The sequence below is a fragment of the Leptopilina heterotoma genome, unplaced genomic scaffold (genome assembly GCF_015476425.1).
Source record: "Leptopilina heterotoma isolate Lh14 unplaced genomic scaffold, ASM1547642v1 Lhet_53, whole genome shotgun sequence".
In the NCBI taxonomy this organism is placed as follows: domain Eukaryota; kingdom Metazoa; phylum Arthropoda; class Insecta; order Hymenoptera; family Figitidae; genus Leptopilina; species Leptopilina heterotoma.
The window spans coordinates 14,453-29,800 of NW_025111115.1; the positions used below are offsets into that span (position 1 = coordinate 14,453).

Genomic DNA, 15,348 nt, shown 5'->3' on the forward strand with positions numbered 1-15,348 from the left:
TTAATTGAATTTAATTGAAATTAATTTTTTTAAATTAATTTTCTGATTAATTAAATTTTGGGAAATTTTTCTTGGACGATTTTGTGAAAACGCCCATTATGCATTATTTTATTAATTTTTCCATTTTTTTTGCCCAATTTTGTTTTTCATTTATAAATTAAAAAAAAGTTCATTGTACCACCACAGTGAAAATGTCTGCGCATGTCCAACCCTACTCAGTTGCTCAGCAAGAGCAATGTTTCTTTCGTTAAATGTGTGACCTCTCAACCTCGCGAGGAAAGTCTCCCTACTGTGTTCAGTGTTACAACCTTTAATCAATAACAAGAGTATTAAAAGCAAACAATTTTATTCAATCAGGGTAAAATTTACTCTAGTTGTGTGAATCGAATGTAAAAACATGAAAGAAAAGCATTTAAACGTTGTGTGATCTATCTATAATATAATAATTGCAACTGATTCGAAAAGATCGATTACTGGTGGTTGGTGCTGGTGGTGCTGCTGCTGCTACTAGTGTTACTCAGTTATCGACCGCCATGAGAAAGTGTAATTTCTCAGTTTTTACATAATATTATTAATATTTCCATATTGTCATGCAATTGTAGAAATATCACTCATTTCTTTTGGTGCTTTTAAAAATTTGCAATAATTTGTTTGGTACGATAATAATTAAATTTATTTTTTACATAATTTTCAGTTTTGCTTCTTACTTTTTTTTTTTTTTTTAATATTTCATGGCATTTAATGTCGAATGTTTTATACCAAGTGTTGTTGTATCAGTTTATTGTGAATACATAAACAGCCTTTGTTATATGACATTTTTACTCATTCTGTTTTCATAGTAGTTGCTATATTTTTTTTAAACTGCAATCATTACTTGCAAAATCTGTTTATTACTTGATAAATTCTTGATACTTTAATTAATGTCATGTGTCTCTGGTATGAAGAGTTGAAATTTTTAATTAATAAATTTAAAAATTAAATTTAGCATTTCTATTTTAAAACTGTGTAAACTAGGATTTATTATTATAAAAAATTTCAACATTTTCTCTACTTGTAAGAATGTGTACTTTAATTTTAGTTAAATTTAAAAAGTAATAAAGAAAATTTTATTATACTGCCTTTCAATTTTTTTATTTCAGATCCAGAATGATGAATTTCTTCATCTCGCAATTGCAAAAAAAAAGTGTACTTTTGTGTGTCTTGATATTTTAGACACAATATTAATTTGATGCATTATGTAAAACATATACTTAAAAAGCAAACACACATAATGAAATTTCTTTTTTGAATGTTCAAGAGTCATTTTTTTCAAGTATATATACTTGTTTGTTATCAATTTTTAAAAAAAACAATTCTGCCATGATATTAAATGATGATGATGATGAATTAGAAATGGCCGTGACAATTATTGAAAATTTTAAATTGCTTATTGCCGAGTATATATTTTACGAAAATAAAAGTTCCTGATAATATTATTCCACCAGATCAAAAGCACCCCGCTCTTTCTTTTTTACTGTCCATCTACACACACAGTTATTCGTAAGTATAATTAAATTTTCTACATTAATTACAATTATAATTAATAAAAGTGTCGATTACTGTAGAATTCCCATTATCCGGATCAATTGACCCTATCCGGATAATCGAAATGAACATAAGATTTATATATTTTGAGTAATAAGATTTCAATCTGCTATTTAAAACGCTGCTGCAAAAACCATTTAAACATTGACGCCTCAAGTTCTTTATTTTAAGAGCAGGTTTTCATAAATTTTCTGGGCGGGCAATAATTTCTCTTTGCGGTACATTCTAAATCAGAAGCAAATTTTAAAACTGCAAAACTGTTTTTGTTTAAATCGACAATCCGGTTAATCGGACTTCCGGATAATTGGAATTCTACTGTATTCCATTCATATAATAATTAAATTAAAATTGTTTAGATAATGATTTTATTTACTTGGATATTGCAAACAATTTTTCATGGATTGTCATGATGAATATCATATAATAATATATTCAAGTTTTGTATTGATGATGAGAAAACCTAAAAAAAATATCTGATATTAATTATTGGAAATGGCCAGCAGCAAAGTTTTTTCGCTGGAACATCGAAAAGAACATCGGTTGCCAAATTTATGCATCCACTTTTGTATTGTCACTTTGTGCCTAAATACAATAATATGCTACGGTCAAAAACCTATTAATCTGGGAGGTATTAAGAGAAAGGATGTTTATATTGCAGGATTCTTTCCTTATGGAAGACATGTTCCTGAAAGTCATGTAGGTCGTGGAGTTATGCCATCTGTAAAACTTGCTGTTGATCATATCAATGAAAATCCTGCTATACTCAGGAATTATCGTTTACACATGTGGTGGAATGATACAGAAGTAAGTTATTGTGTATTTTTATATTTTTGTAAACTTTTATTATCCTGTACACTACAATCCGTGAGTATCAGGACGCCCCTTTTTTTAATGAGTGGAAAAATGCTTAAAACGTAGAAAATAATAAAGACAAAAATTTTTCGTATTTTTTTTCCTGAAAGCTAATGAAATTATGAAAAGACTCAAACACCTATGATCAAAGAATTTTCATTGACTGCGTATTTTTTGTCAGATACAGAAAAAATACTGGATTTTGCATGCTTTTCAAAATTTTTGAATTTCTCGAAAACTAATCAACTTTTTTTTAGCGTACTCTTGGTCTTGTTTCAATCCTCTATTCAATGTAGAATCTAAATTAATTAATGGTATTGTGATATAAATTTTTCCAAAAAAATTTTAAACTGTGAAAGACGAATAAAAAAATTGATAATTTTTTTAATCCTACTTTGACGGTTTCAAATTTTTTTTTGGAAAAATTCATTTCACAATACCAGTTAAAAATTTAGATTTGACATTAAATAGAGATTAATACAAGACCAAGAGTACGCTAAAAAAAGTTGATTAGTTTTTGAGAAATTCAAAAATTTTGAAAAGCATGCAAAATCCAGTATTTTCTCCGGGTATCTGACAGAATATATTTATACTTGTGATACTTGAATTATTATTAATTTTTTTTTTTTTTGAATGGGCAATAAAAAATATTTTAGTGCTTTTATTAGTTTAAAATTATTCAATCCAACGATGGACAATTAAACTATATTATTTGTCAAGACACACCTTTTTTTCCAATTCGCAGTGCAATGCAGCTGTTGGAGTTAAAGCATTTTTTGATATGATGCACAGTGGACCGCATAAAGTAATGTTGTTTGGTGCAGCATGTACCCAAGTAACTGATCCAATTGCTAAAGCATCTAAACATTGGCGATTAACACAGGTGGGCAATGTCAAAAATTTACAGTTATAAAACACAAGTTTAAATTTTAGTGTATAGCCATTATTCACTTTTTTATTTCCTTCTTATTTATTGCATTTACATAATAATAGACATCCAATTTTATTTTGCAAATATATAGTCTTAAAAAATTATCCAATTAATAAGCAAAGTTACAAAAAGTACTTGTGTAAATATATGTTTAAAAACTTTATATTTTGTTTAATTTCAGCTTAGTTATGCTGATACGCATCCAATGTTTACTAGTGATAGTTTTCCAAATTTCTTTAGAGTGGTACCATCAGAAAATGCTTTTAATGCTCCAAGAGTTGCTCTGTTGATGCAATTTAACTGGACAAAAGTTGGCACCATTTATCAGAATGAACCAAGATATGCATTGGTAAATAAATATTTTTCTATTGCGTATAGTTTTCTTTTTATTCCTGCTTCATTCTATATTATATAATGATGAAATTAATATTTTTAAATTCATTTACTTGATTTGATATTTTAGGCCCATAATAGACTTGTTGCTGACTTGGATGACACAAAGTTGGAGGTTATTGAAACACAAAGTTTTTCATTGGAAGTTACATCTGCTTTAGAAAAGTTGAAAGCTAAAGATGTCAGAATTATATTGGGAAATTTTAATGAAGAATGGGCTCGTAGAATTTTTTGTAAAGTGTACAGGTAACTAAACTTTTTTAACGGTCCCAGGTTTCTTTTTAAAAATTATTTAATGTATTTTTTTTGTTGTTCATGTTGTTCAAACAAATGTATAATTTTTTAAATTATTTTTTTTTCTTTTTTAAATATCAAGATTTTGAAAAAATAATGTCATTGCAGACTTGGAATGTTTGGTAGAAAATATCAATGGGTTATTATGGGTACTTATGCTGAAGAGTGGTGGCTTCGTCCAGGAGGCGGTTGTGCTCCATCAGAATTATCTGAAGCTTTACATGGAACAATTTTGACTGATCTCCTTCCCTTAGCAACAGAACAACAAATCACTGTTTCTGGAATTGTAATTAAAACTATTTAGTTACATGCATAATTATTAAATTTGTTTTATATTATTATTTACTTTTATAATAAGAAATTCGCAGTAATTATGCTTTTCAATTTTCAAAAAAGACACCAGATGAATACAGACTGGAATATGACTCTAGAAGAGGAACTGAATATTCAAGATTTCATGGTTATACTTATGATGGAATTTGGGCAGTAGCTTTAGCAATTCAACACGTTACAAAAAGAATACGACATTTTCGTAAAAATCAAACTGTAGCAGACTTTCAATATAGAGATACTCTATTGGAAAAACTCTTTTTAGAAGCTTTAAGAAATACAAGTTTTGAAGGAGTTACTGTGAGTTATTATACTGTTAATAATAACAAAAAATATAGTCTTTCTAAACTAAATAAAAATTTTATAATAATAAAATATTATTTTTTTATATCAAGGGTCCTGTACGTTTCTATGATAATGAAAGGAAGGCTTGTATTTTACTAAAACAATTTCAAAGTGAGTATTACAAAATATATACTTGTTGTCAAATTTGCAAAGAAAGATTTGCACAATAAAAAAAAATTGTGTCTGTTCGTTTCTTAATCAATTTTGATGTTTATATTCTCATCAAATATATATGAAAAAGGTATTATTAGTTTTGGTCAAAAATTTTGACTTTTGCTAATTTTATGAAATCTTATTTACGAGTGTTTTGTGAGGTGTATTATATACCCTGATATCACTTATTTTAATGAATCGTTTTCAAACTTTTTCCAAAAAAAAACTCTCAATAATTATACATTTTTTTTTGTGCATTTCAAGTTATTTGTTTGCGCATACCATCGCCGCATATAATACTGCAACAAAAAAAGTTTATTATTTAAATAATCAACACGTTGTTATTATTATTATTATTAGGAATATTCTCCATCTGTTATATTATTATTATTATACTGGCTACGTGATTTTAAGACTATAGTATCATCCTTTATCATAAATATGAAACATAAAAAATTATAAATTTCTCAATTGTTTAAATAAATATACTTGGTTTTTCAATTTTTATCAAAAAAATTCCTTATTTTTTTCAAGGTGGAAGCGAAGTAAAAGTTGGAGAATATGATGGTATTACGGATAATTTGGATTTAAGTAAGGGACATCCTTTGCTTTGGCGCGGTAAATCTCCACCAAAAGATCGTACTCTACATATTATTGAACATTCAACAGTCAATATTAAGATATATGCTGCTCTTGCTTCTGCAGCAAGTGTAGGAATTGTAATGGCAGTTGTATTTCTTGCCATTAATATCAAGTACCGAAATCAGAGGTGAGCAAATATATTCACCATGTATTCGACATATATATATATGGCAATTGTCATTATATTAATTTATTAAATACATTTTTTAGATACATAAAAATGTCATCACCTCATTTGAATAATCTTATTATTGTGGGATGCATTTTGACTTACAGTAGTGTGATTTTTTTGGGACTAGATTCTCAGTTATCAAGTGTCACAGCTTTTCCTTATATATGTACTGCCCGCGCATGGTTACTGATGGCAGGGTTTTCCTTAGCCTTTGGTTCCATGTTTTCAAAAACTTGGAGAGTTCATTCTATATTCACTGACGTGAAACTCAATAAAAAAGTAATAACAGATTATCAACTTTTCATGGTTGTAGGAGTATTACTATTTATGGACTTGATAATTATGACAACGTGGCAGGTTGCTGATCCTTTTTATAGAGAAACTAAGGAAATGGATGCATACGTAAGGCACAATTTGTCAAATTTTAATATATTGTTTTCACACGCATTTATTTTGTAGTAAATTAATATTAATAATTATAATTTTTAACAAATTTAAAGAGCAATTATTATTATTGTTGTTTATTCCAATTGTTCAGCCACATCCAGCTAATGAAGATATTATGATAATACCAGAAAATGAATATTGCCAAAGCAACAGAATGTCCGTCTATTTGGGAATTATTTACGCTTACAAGGGTCTTTTAATGGTAATATAAATAATCAACAACAACAATTTCTTTAAGAATTGATTTAGCACAATTTATTGTATGTAGATACATCATCTTTGATTTATTTTAATTGAAAATGTCTACATTTTCATTTTTCTTTTATTTTACAGATCTTTGGTGCATTTTTAGCATGGGAAACACGCCATGTCAGTATACCAGCATTAAATGATAGTAAATATGTAGGTATGAGTGTTTATAATGTTGTTATTATGTGCATTACTGGCGCAGCAATCAGCATTGTGTTGGCTGATAAACAGGATGCTATGTTTATCATGTTGGCAGTATTTATCATATTTTGCAGCACGGCCACTTTGTGCCTCGTATTTGTTCCAAAGGTATTGTGTTGTTGTAACTACAATATTAAAAAAGTATAACGTATAGTATATTAAGCAACAAGGAGACAAAGGCAGTTGTGTTTCTTTACGGTGATTTGTTTCCGTGTTACTTATACGATAGGGTAAGTGTATACCAATTGCCGAGGGTGTCCCATTTGTCGATGTTACCATGGTAATAACCAAAAAATATTGTCTAAAATGTCTCATTTGTTTATGGATATAATATTAATATATTTTTTTCACATTTATAACGCATAAGAAAATTAATTTTCATAACGCGGTGCAAAAAAGGGCACTTTTTTGCACCTTGTTATGAAAAATATCGTTCGTAACTAGTGCTAGCAGTTGCCAATTTTTGAACGAGTACTTTTTTTGGAACAAACTGTAGGCGAAGCTTCGCTTCGCCTACAGTTTGTTCCAAAAAAAGTGCTCATTCAAAAATTGACAACTGCTCGCACTCGTTACGAAATATACTAATTTACCACTTTTTTCCATTTACAATGTGCTACAATGTTTAAATAAAATTCAAAGTTTGTTTACTCGACAACATGGAACGATCCTCGACAATTGGTACGTTTACCCTACACGTGTTTATTCCAAATGCATAAAAGCAGCAATTTCAGATGGCAGACGACAGAGAGAGAGTAAAAAGTCATTCAATATTGTTCGACTTGTGTATATGAAAATGACGTAAAATTTTTTCCTAGGACAAAAATTACGCATGGGAACAGCTGTTTTTTTTTTGTCCTATAGGAAAAAATTAAACGCCATCTTCATACGGTCGAATAAATGAATACGACTTTACGTCCAGGAAGGCTGCCATCTAAAAGCGCCATTTTTGTGCATGTGGGATGAAAATAATTTTTTATATAATTAATTTTTTAGTTGAAACATAATTTATTAAATTATTACAACTTGAACAAAAGCATATATATATATATATATTTATTATTTTTTTGATGAGAATATTATTAAAGAAAATGTGCATATAATAATATATGTGATTCTATAAAGTTACTGTGCCATAATGCAAAATGTTACCATTGCGATAATAATAATCAATGTTTTTAACATTTTTTCTCTCTACAAAAAATTCTTCATAAATAACACACTACTTAATTTAATGCACACATAATCTTCCTGCGTGTTTAGATAATAGAATTACGAAGAAATCCACAAGGTGCCATAGATAGAAGATCAAGAACTACTTTGAAACCAATGTCTAAAACAAGAAAAGATTCCACTATTAGTGAATTGGAAGATCGTTTAAAAGAAGTAACTTCAACAAATCAAAAGTTTAGAAAACAACTTCTTGATCGAGAATCGGAATTGCAAGTAAGTGTTTGTAACATTTTTAAAAAAAATTTCGTATTGGTGAAAATATAATTCTTTTTTCAAGACACACTAATAGATGTTTTATTAAATGTCGTTTGATCTAAAATCGCTTAAAAAATACACTACAATCTACTGTGTGTAAGTATAGTTACTGAGTTATAATGTTGAATAATATGATTATAAAATACTTGGACCGTAAAAAGAAAAACCTTGCATCCACATTTTTAATATTATTTTTTTTAACCGTTCTTCTTGAAAAAAAGTGTGTGCGCAGTCCCAAGTGAGCAAAAAAGCGTAAATCCATAAGAAAAAAATCCTAAATGCAAAACATAACAAGTATCAAATTGATATTACTGCCTGCGGCGACACACACTCTTATGATTTTCTGCGCTTTATTATTTTCAGAATCAGTGAAATTTGACTGAGAATCAGTATAGTGACTCTATTATTCTCGCGTTTTGAATCAGTGAAATTTTACTGAATATCAGTTAAAAATGATTGAAATTTCAGTCATTTTTTTTTCACCACTGATTGGTCAATTAAAATATAACTGAAATTTTCATGTAATTTTTAACCGCTTTGATGTATCATAGGAATTGCTTTTAGGCAACATGAACATTTTTTTTTATCAACTCGTGCATAAATTTCTTAATTTTCAAAACTGAATATTTGAAACAATAATTTCCATATAGTCTGAAAAAATTTGTGTACAACAGATACTGATGGTCTTCAAATAAAAAACTTGTAACTTTCCCATGAAAAGTTTGCTTAAAAATAAAAAATTTCAATTTTTTAAGAAAATATTTATGGTCCTTAAAGAATTACTGATTTTCGCAGTGAAATTCCTCTGGTTCAAATCGCGAGAATAGATATATAGTCACTACTATGATTCTCAGTCAAATTTCACTACTGATTCATTTCATATATTTAGAGAGTATAACAAATTTGTTATAAAAGTGCGTCGTTCTGGTGATGAACGTCATAAAATCTGTGAACCATGGAAGAAAAAAAGTAGAATGTTAAAAATATTAATGCTTTACTTTTCAGATGTATTTAAGAAGGCTTGGAGATGAAGAATTAACAAATACTCAAGAAACTATAATTAGTAGGCTTCACATTCCAAAACAAGATATTGTAATAAAGAAAGAAGGTTAAAGCAATATTTGTATTATTTATAAGAAATTTACGCAAACGGCACACCATTTTATATATCATCAACTTTATTATAAAGATAAATATTACTTTACAATCAATATAAAACAAAACTATAAATTGCAGTCCACAAATTGCGTTACTCAAAAAAACTTAATTGTTGATTAATTATTTAAATTTAACCTTTTTAACGACGAGATGTAGATACTGCTGGTTTTCAACATATGAATTTCAATCTCTTAAAATTAGTATAGAAAGAAGCAATAAAAGTTTTCAAAAAGTTATCATACACCCTAATAGTATTTTTGGAGTCGCTTTTTCGAATGGCGTATGGTCAAAATATTCAAAAAAAAAAAAAAAATGATATTAAACACTTCTTTTTTCAATAATGTAATTTTTTTTAAAAGAATTTTTTTTCTCTCTGTTTTGCTTGAATTTTGTTACTCGGGTGTTTTCGGGGCAAAGTACGACCTGATTACGCGAATCTGATATCAGATTTTTCAAATTCAAAATGTCGGATTCAATATGACAGATGACTTTTTTAAAAATTTGATTGATAAAACAAAAAATTTAAAACTTTAAAAATTTACTTTCAAGCGTCAAAATCACCACTTTTTCTACCATATTTTTAACAATAATAAATAAATAAATTACTACCCAGTCTCCCCGACTATAAAAATTGTACACATTATAAATAATATAAAAACACTTTGTATGGATAAATTATTTGAAATGTCAAAAAAAAACCTCGTCAAGATTTTAAAAATTATGAAAAAAATTAATTTAAAAATGCAAAAGGTACCCCCCCCCCCCCCGCGAATACCTCGTCACTCCCATTCAAAGGTTAAGAAAATTTGACTTTTTTTTTGAAATTTTTAAAAAAAAAAGTGTTTAATATCATTTTTTGCGACCCCAAAAATAGTAGGGTATAAACTTTGGAAAACTTTTATGGCTTCTATTTCTATACTCAATTTTAAGAGATTGAAATTCATATTATTATGTTGAAAAACATGGCAAATCTCGTCGTTAAAAGGTTAATAATTATTGTAATATTCCTTTTTTTCATATAAATTATCAAGGCCATCTCTATTTATTATAAATATATATTATTATACTTGAAAAAAATATTACTTTATAATTCTTTTAGGTCCATCTGTCAACACTGAAACCACTGATATATCAGTTTCCATGTGCAGTTTGAATTCTACCACTGTTTTATCACAAACTGAAGGAGATTACGTTAACGTGAGCTCCATCGAACAGCACAAGTGCGTCAATACTTGATTTATTACTTTCTATTTCATTAATGATTTTTATTAGAAAAAGTGCATGAAATTAATCATGTTTTGAAATTTTAAGGTAACTCTCTAAATAGTAAAAAAAGTATTTACTAATTTGAATTAGTGATTGACATTTAAATTAGTACATGTTACAGAGAGAACCCCTTCTTTCACACACACAGTATATTTATGAGCTTATTGCAAATGGATAAATATAACCTGCTTCTTGCAGTAAGAAGCATGTGCGGTAAAATTGAGTGTGTGTGTGTGTGTTTGTGGTCATTTTCAAAACAAATTTTGTCGACTTTTTTTTTTTTTTAAATTTATAAGCATTTGAAAGATTTTGCGTATATAGTTTTTTTGCTTAAAAAATTTTTAAAAAAACATTAAAGCTTATCACGCAAATATTTTTAATATGAATCACTTTAAAAATTTATTTATTGCTTTGCTATAATATTGATTGAAAATAATTATTGTAGTTGACTAGATTTTTCTTTACGATTTTGCATAAAATTCTGTCATATAAATATTACTTTTTATTTAAAAAATGTATTTTATTTTATATAAATGTAATCGCGCAAGTCTTTCTGTTAAAAAGTTAATTTTCAATTAAACTGAATATTTTTTAGCATTTTTCATACAAAATGTTCTATTCCTTCCTTATTCTTTTTGCTATGTGTGAATAACACAATAGAAACAATATTTTATAAAAATTCCATATTATACAGTTTACACTTATACAGTTCCCGATATATTACTATAAAAGAAACTCAGTTTTCTATAAAATATTTTTTTTTTTTTACAAATGTTGCCCCAATATTGCACACTTTGTATAGCAGTATATCGTAAAGAATCCTAATCGTTTCTAAACATTATATAGTTCTTCTTCTCTTTTGATCAAATTATAATGTCACTTGGTCACTTGAACCTTGATTTGTTTTTTTTTTATTTATCAACTTTTTTAAAATTAAACTTGAGTAAAATCACAAGATAAAATACAAAAATGTTGTCAATTAATTCCTTAAAAAAATTTACAACTATTATTAATAAGCATCGATGCAATAATTCCTTTTTCAATTTTTATAATGCAAAGATTATGAAATCTTATATTCTGCCAAGCTTCGTGCAAGATTGGAAAGTAACCGCGCCTCTCGCAGAAACCTTGTGCAATAAACTTGAGATCTCTCTCTCTCTCTCTCTCTCTCTCTCTCTCTCTCTCTCTCTCTCTCTCTCTCTCTCTCTCTCTCTCTCTCTCTCTCTCTTATACTTGCGTTGCTGTGTGCATTTCGCATTTTAGCAAAAAAGAAATTTGTGACAAATTATATAATTTGAGACAATATCATTCATCAATCCTGAGATAGTCCAGTGGTGGGTTTTCCGCAGGAAAAAGTCAATGCTCAACAACATGAACAACGGGGTTTCAAACAACATGAAAAATGGAACCAATTCATTGGAAAAAGATCAATTGTCAATTGAACCTTTAAACCAAGTATTTTCTGGAGAAGAGAATTCAAAATATACTGCCAAAGAGAAAGTAGAGATTAATGGTGATCTGAAAGAGCAACAACAAATTACGGATAAAAATGAATTAAAATTTATCAACAACAACAAATGCTGTGGGATAGTAATAGAGGATCAAAAACGAAAGAAGAAGAAGCAGCAGCATCTAAAACATCAACAATTACATGTAGAACCAAGTGTACCATCATTTGAATCTGTTAATGACAATTCAATTACATCAATGTTAATAAACAACAAAATTGACAGCTGTAATAATGGTATAGTTGAGAGTAGATCTCTAGAGTACAAGAATAAATCGAATGATGGAGTAAAAAGAGCTAAAATTCCAATACCTGTACTATCAAAAAATGTTTCGTTCAATGCAGACAAAGAGTTATGTGACAAAATTTATTCAAAACAAAAAACTTTATTTCCATCATCAGGAATTGTTTCGAAACATAAATATACAACTACTGGTAAATTGATTACATATAACATTAACAATAATAATTAAATTAAAAATTTTTTAATAGGATTATTACTTTACGTATAATAATTGATTTTATTTTTAAAAAGTAATTAATAGTTTTTAATACTTTTTATTTTTATTAGATGGCTCATTGACTATTCCTTCTGTATCTACGCAACAAACTATTTTGAATAGAAGAAGATGTTCAGCAAAAGACAATGAATTGGCACAATCTCATCATGAGCTGTTTGATAATAAAAAAAGAAGAACTAGTGTTCCAACAACAAATACAATTAGCTATATATCGAGCGAAAATATATCTACAAAAATTGAGGATGAGGAGGAAACATTTCTTAATAATAAACCTTGTGCACATAAGAAAACAGCTATTGTAGGTTATCGATGCGAAAAACATGGAGGACGTGGATATAATACTTCTAAAGAATCATCTGTAGCGATATTTAGGAAACCTAATGATTCTTATAATAGTATTAGTTCAACAAGTGTGAATGCCAGTTATTCAGATACAGGTATATACTATACTTGACAAAATTATTTCAAAATACAAAAGATTTTATATATTATTAAGATGAAAAGATATTTAATATGAATGTTGAGATTTCTGCCTTTTATTTTCATATATTATAAAATTAAAACAAGATTTAATTGTATGTATTAGTATGAAATTATTTTATTTAAAATCAAACTCACAACTTGTTAATAATATAAAATTTATTTTTTTTTAGAAAAATATGATGATTCTTCGTTTATTCAGCGATCTGTATCGGAGAGATCACGTGAAAAATTTATTAAATGCAAACATCATGGTGGAGCAATGTCTACCATGATTGCAAATACTGCACGCAGATGTAGACATAATGAATCAAAACTGAGTAGACACGTACAAAGCACTCCCAATGTATACAGTAAATTTAATAACCAAAGAGGAAGCAGCAGGGTAGGAAATACATCAGTTAGTTCTTGCATTGCAGGAGGACGTGCAAGATATAATAATAATATTAACGAATCTCAAGTTTTACATAGTGCGTTATCTGATGGTGAACTTTTAGATCTGACAATTTTGCCCATTTTTCAAAAACTCTTAACTCAGCGATATAAAACAGCTCGAAATAATTATGGGGCCAATGTCGCTAGTTGTCCGAATATATCAATCAAATGCGACATTGTGGAATATCTTTAGTCAATATAGTTAATTCAATCACATATTAACAAAATGGCATACAAAAGAGACTTTAACAAATATTAATATTATAGTTGACAGTTTTCATTCAAGTGATAAATTGTAAACGGCATTGCGATTAATCTGAATATAAATTTGTTTTAATGTATAAAAAAATTATCCGTTTTTTTTAAGATTTCTTATTGTTTTTAATGTTGTTTTAGCATTCTGCAATGCCGTACTTAATATTTAATTTTATTGACACACAAGTTTACATTTTCAAATAAAATAATTCTAAATTTTTAATAAAGAGACAAGCTTTAAAAAGACAGTGTATTTATATTTAAAAATTATTGGAAACTATTCACAGTCAGTCAGTTTGCACAAACCTCTTTAAGAAAATCTTTCTAGAATTATTAATAACCAGATGATTTTCTTTTACTTAATGTTATAAGCACTTATATATATATATATATATATATATCTTACAGTTACAATTTTTCTGTACAATTATACACATGTTTTTTCAATGAACCAATAAATAATTTTTTTTAATATCGACTTTTTACATGCGCTCATAATACCTATGAGACGAATTTTATAAACTGCCCAAAAATTAATTTTTTCAATTTTAACTATTCTTATTTGGGTAAATCCATAGAACCGGTCGATTTCATGTTATTATACTATGACCAATCCTTTTATTTTAAAAAGTATTCTATTAATTATTTTCATATTTTTACTACTTTAGAAAAGCTCTAAAAATTAGTATTGCCGCGATAATATATATATATTATCGCTATAGCGAGAGACGAGACGAGAAAACCATTATACACGAGACAAGACGAAAGAGTTTTTTTTTTTTAAATATCGTCAAGTCGATACGAGACGAAAAAGGACGCGTTACAAGGACGAGAAATCGTGATTTCTATGCATTTTTAACGTTCAAGACGAGACGATAAATCGCCTTAAAATAACGAGACAAGACAAGATTGATAGAAATCTCGCACAAAAAAGTACAAAATTTGGTTCCCGGTCAAATTTGTTTTGGATTTTAGATTTATGTTCAAGTTAAAGTAATTTGGAACACATATAACCAATAAATATTAACAAATTTTACCGGGAACCAATTTATGTACATACTTTTTGTGCGTCGCGTCCTTGGCAGTGCGTTACCCTCTAGGTACAAGTTTCTGTTCTTATATGGGCATAACATTTTTGGTGCATACAAAGAAACAATTCTAAACGATGGTGAATTAAACTTTACTTTTTGTAGAATATATTCAAGGTTAAAAAATATACATATATGTGCTCTTAATTATTAAGAGCGTTACTCATTATTTTTTAATAATAAAATTTAAGGAAACTTTATATTTTTTTACAACCGCACTTATATATATATTCGTCTTGAACAGACGAATAAATCTTGGTATAGGTAATAAACTATAATAATGTGCCTTTAGAATTAAAGAAAATATTATTATTAAAAAGCGTTATTATAATTCTTATATTGAAACGTCACATTCTATCTCTATACTTTATAATGTCAAAAAATTATAAATTACAAACAATTTTTTTAGTAGTAATTCATTTATAGTTCATTATATGAACCAAATTAGTCAATGTGAGAAAAATTGATCAACCATTTTCATTTGTTATTTTTTTAAACTTGCGTAAAAATTAAAATTATTCAAATTGTAGAATTAAAAAAAATATATGCCAAAATGCAGG

At 27.7% G+C, this 15,348-nt stretch overlaps 1 protein-coding gene across 1 annotated transcript; it reads left to right on the forward strand.

Annotated features, from left to right (window-relative positions):
• The first annotated feature begins 233 nt into the window (after positions 1 to 233).
• On the forward strand, positions 234 to 14,174 carry LOC122508231 (gamma-aminobutyric acid type B receptor subunit 2). Its single transcript, XM_043621453.1, has 19 exons — positions 234 to 543; positions 1,140 to 1,539; positions 1,941 to 2,388; positions 3,182 to 3,319; positions 3,549 to 3,716; positions 3,831 to 4,006; positions 4,163 to 4,340; positions 4,451 to 4,684; positions 4,780 to 4,840; positions 5,417 to 5,651; positions 5,735 to 6,098; positions 6,235 to 6,345; positions 6,477 to 6,701; positions 7,854 to 8,036; positions 9,084 to 9,186; positions 10,336 to 10,456; positions 11,852 to 12,444; positions 12,581 to 12,967; positions 13,184 to 14,174. The coding sequence occupies exons 3-19, from the start codon at positions 2,077 to 2,079 to the stop codon at positions 13,636 to 13,638; spliced, it is 4,044 nt and encodes a 1,347-aa protein (XP_043477388.1). The 5' UTR covers positions 234 to 543; positions 1,140 to 1,539; positions 1,941 to 2,076; the 3' UTR covers positions 13,639 to 14,174.
• Positions 14,175 to 15,348: the final 1,174 nt, after the last annotated feature.

Bases quoted from the DNA above. Each gene is read 5' to 3' on its own strand.
- LOC122508231 (XM_043621453.1), top strand. From the start codon at position 2,077: ATGGCCAGCAGCAAAGTTTTTTCGCTGGAACATCGAAAAGAACATCGG. The intron at 4,685-4,779 runs GTGAGTTATTAT...TTTTATATCAAG, and splicing joins CAAGTTTTGAAGGAGTTACT to GGTCCTGTACGTTTCTATGA. The intron at 12,445-12,580 runs GTAAATTGATTA...TATTTTTATTAG, and splicing joins ACATAAATATACAACTACTG to ATGGCTCATTGACTATTCCT.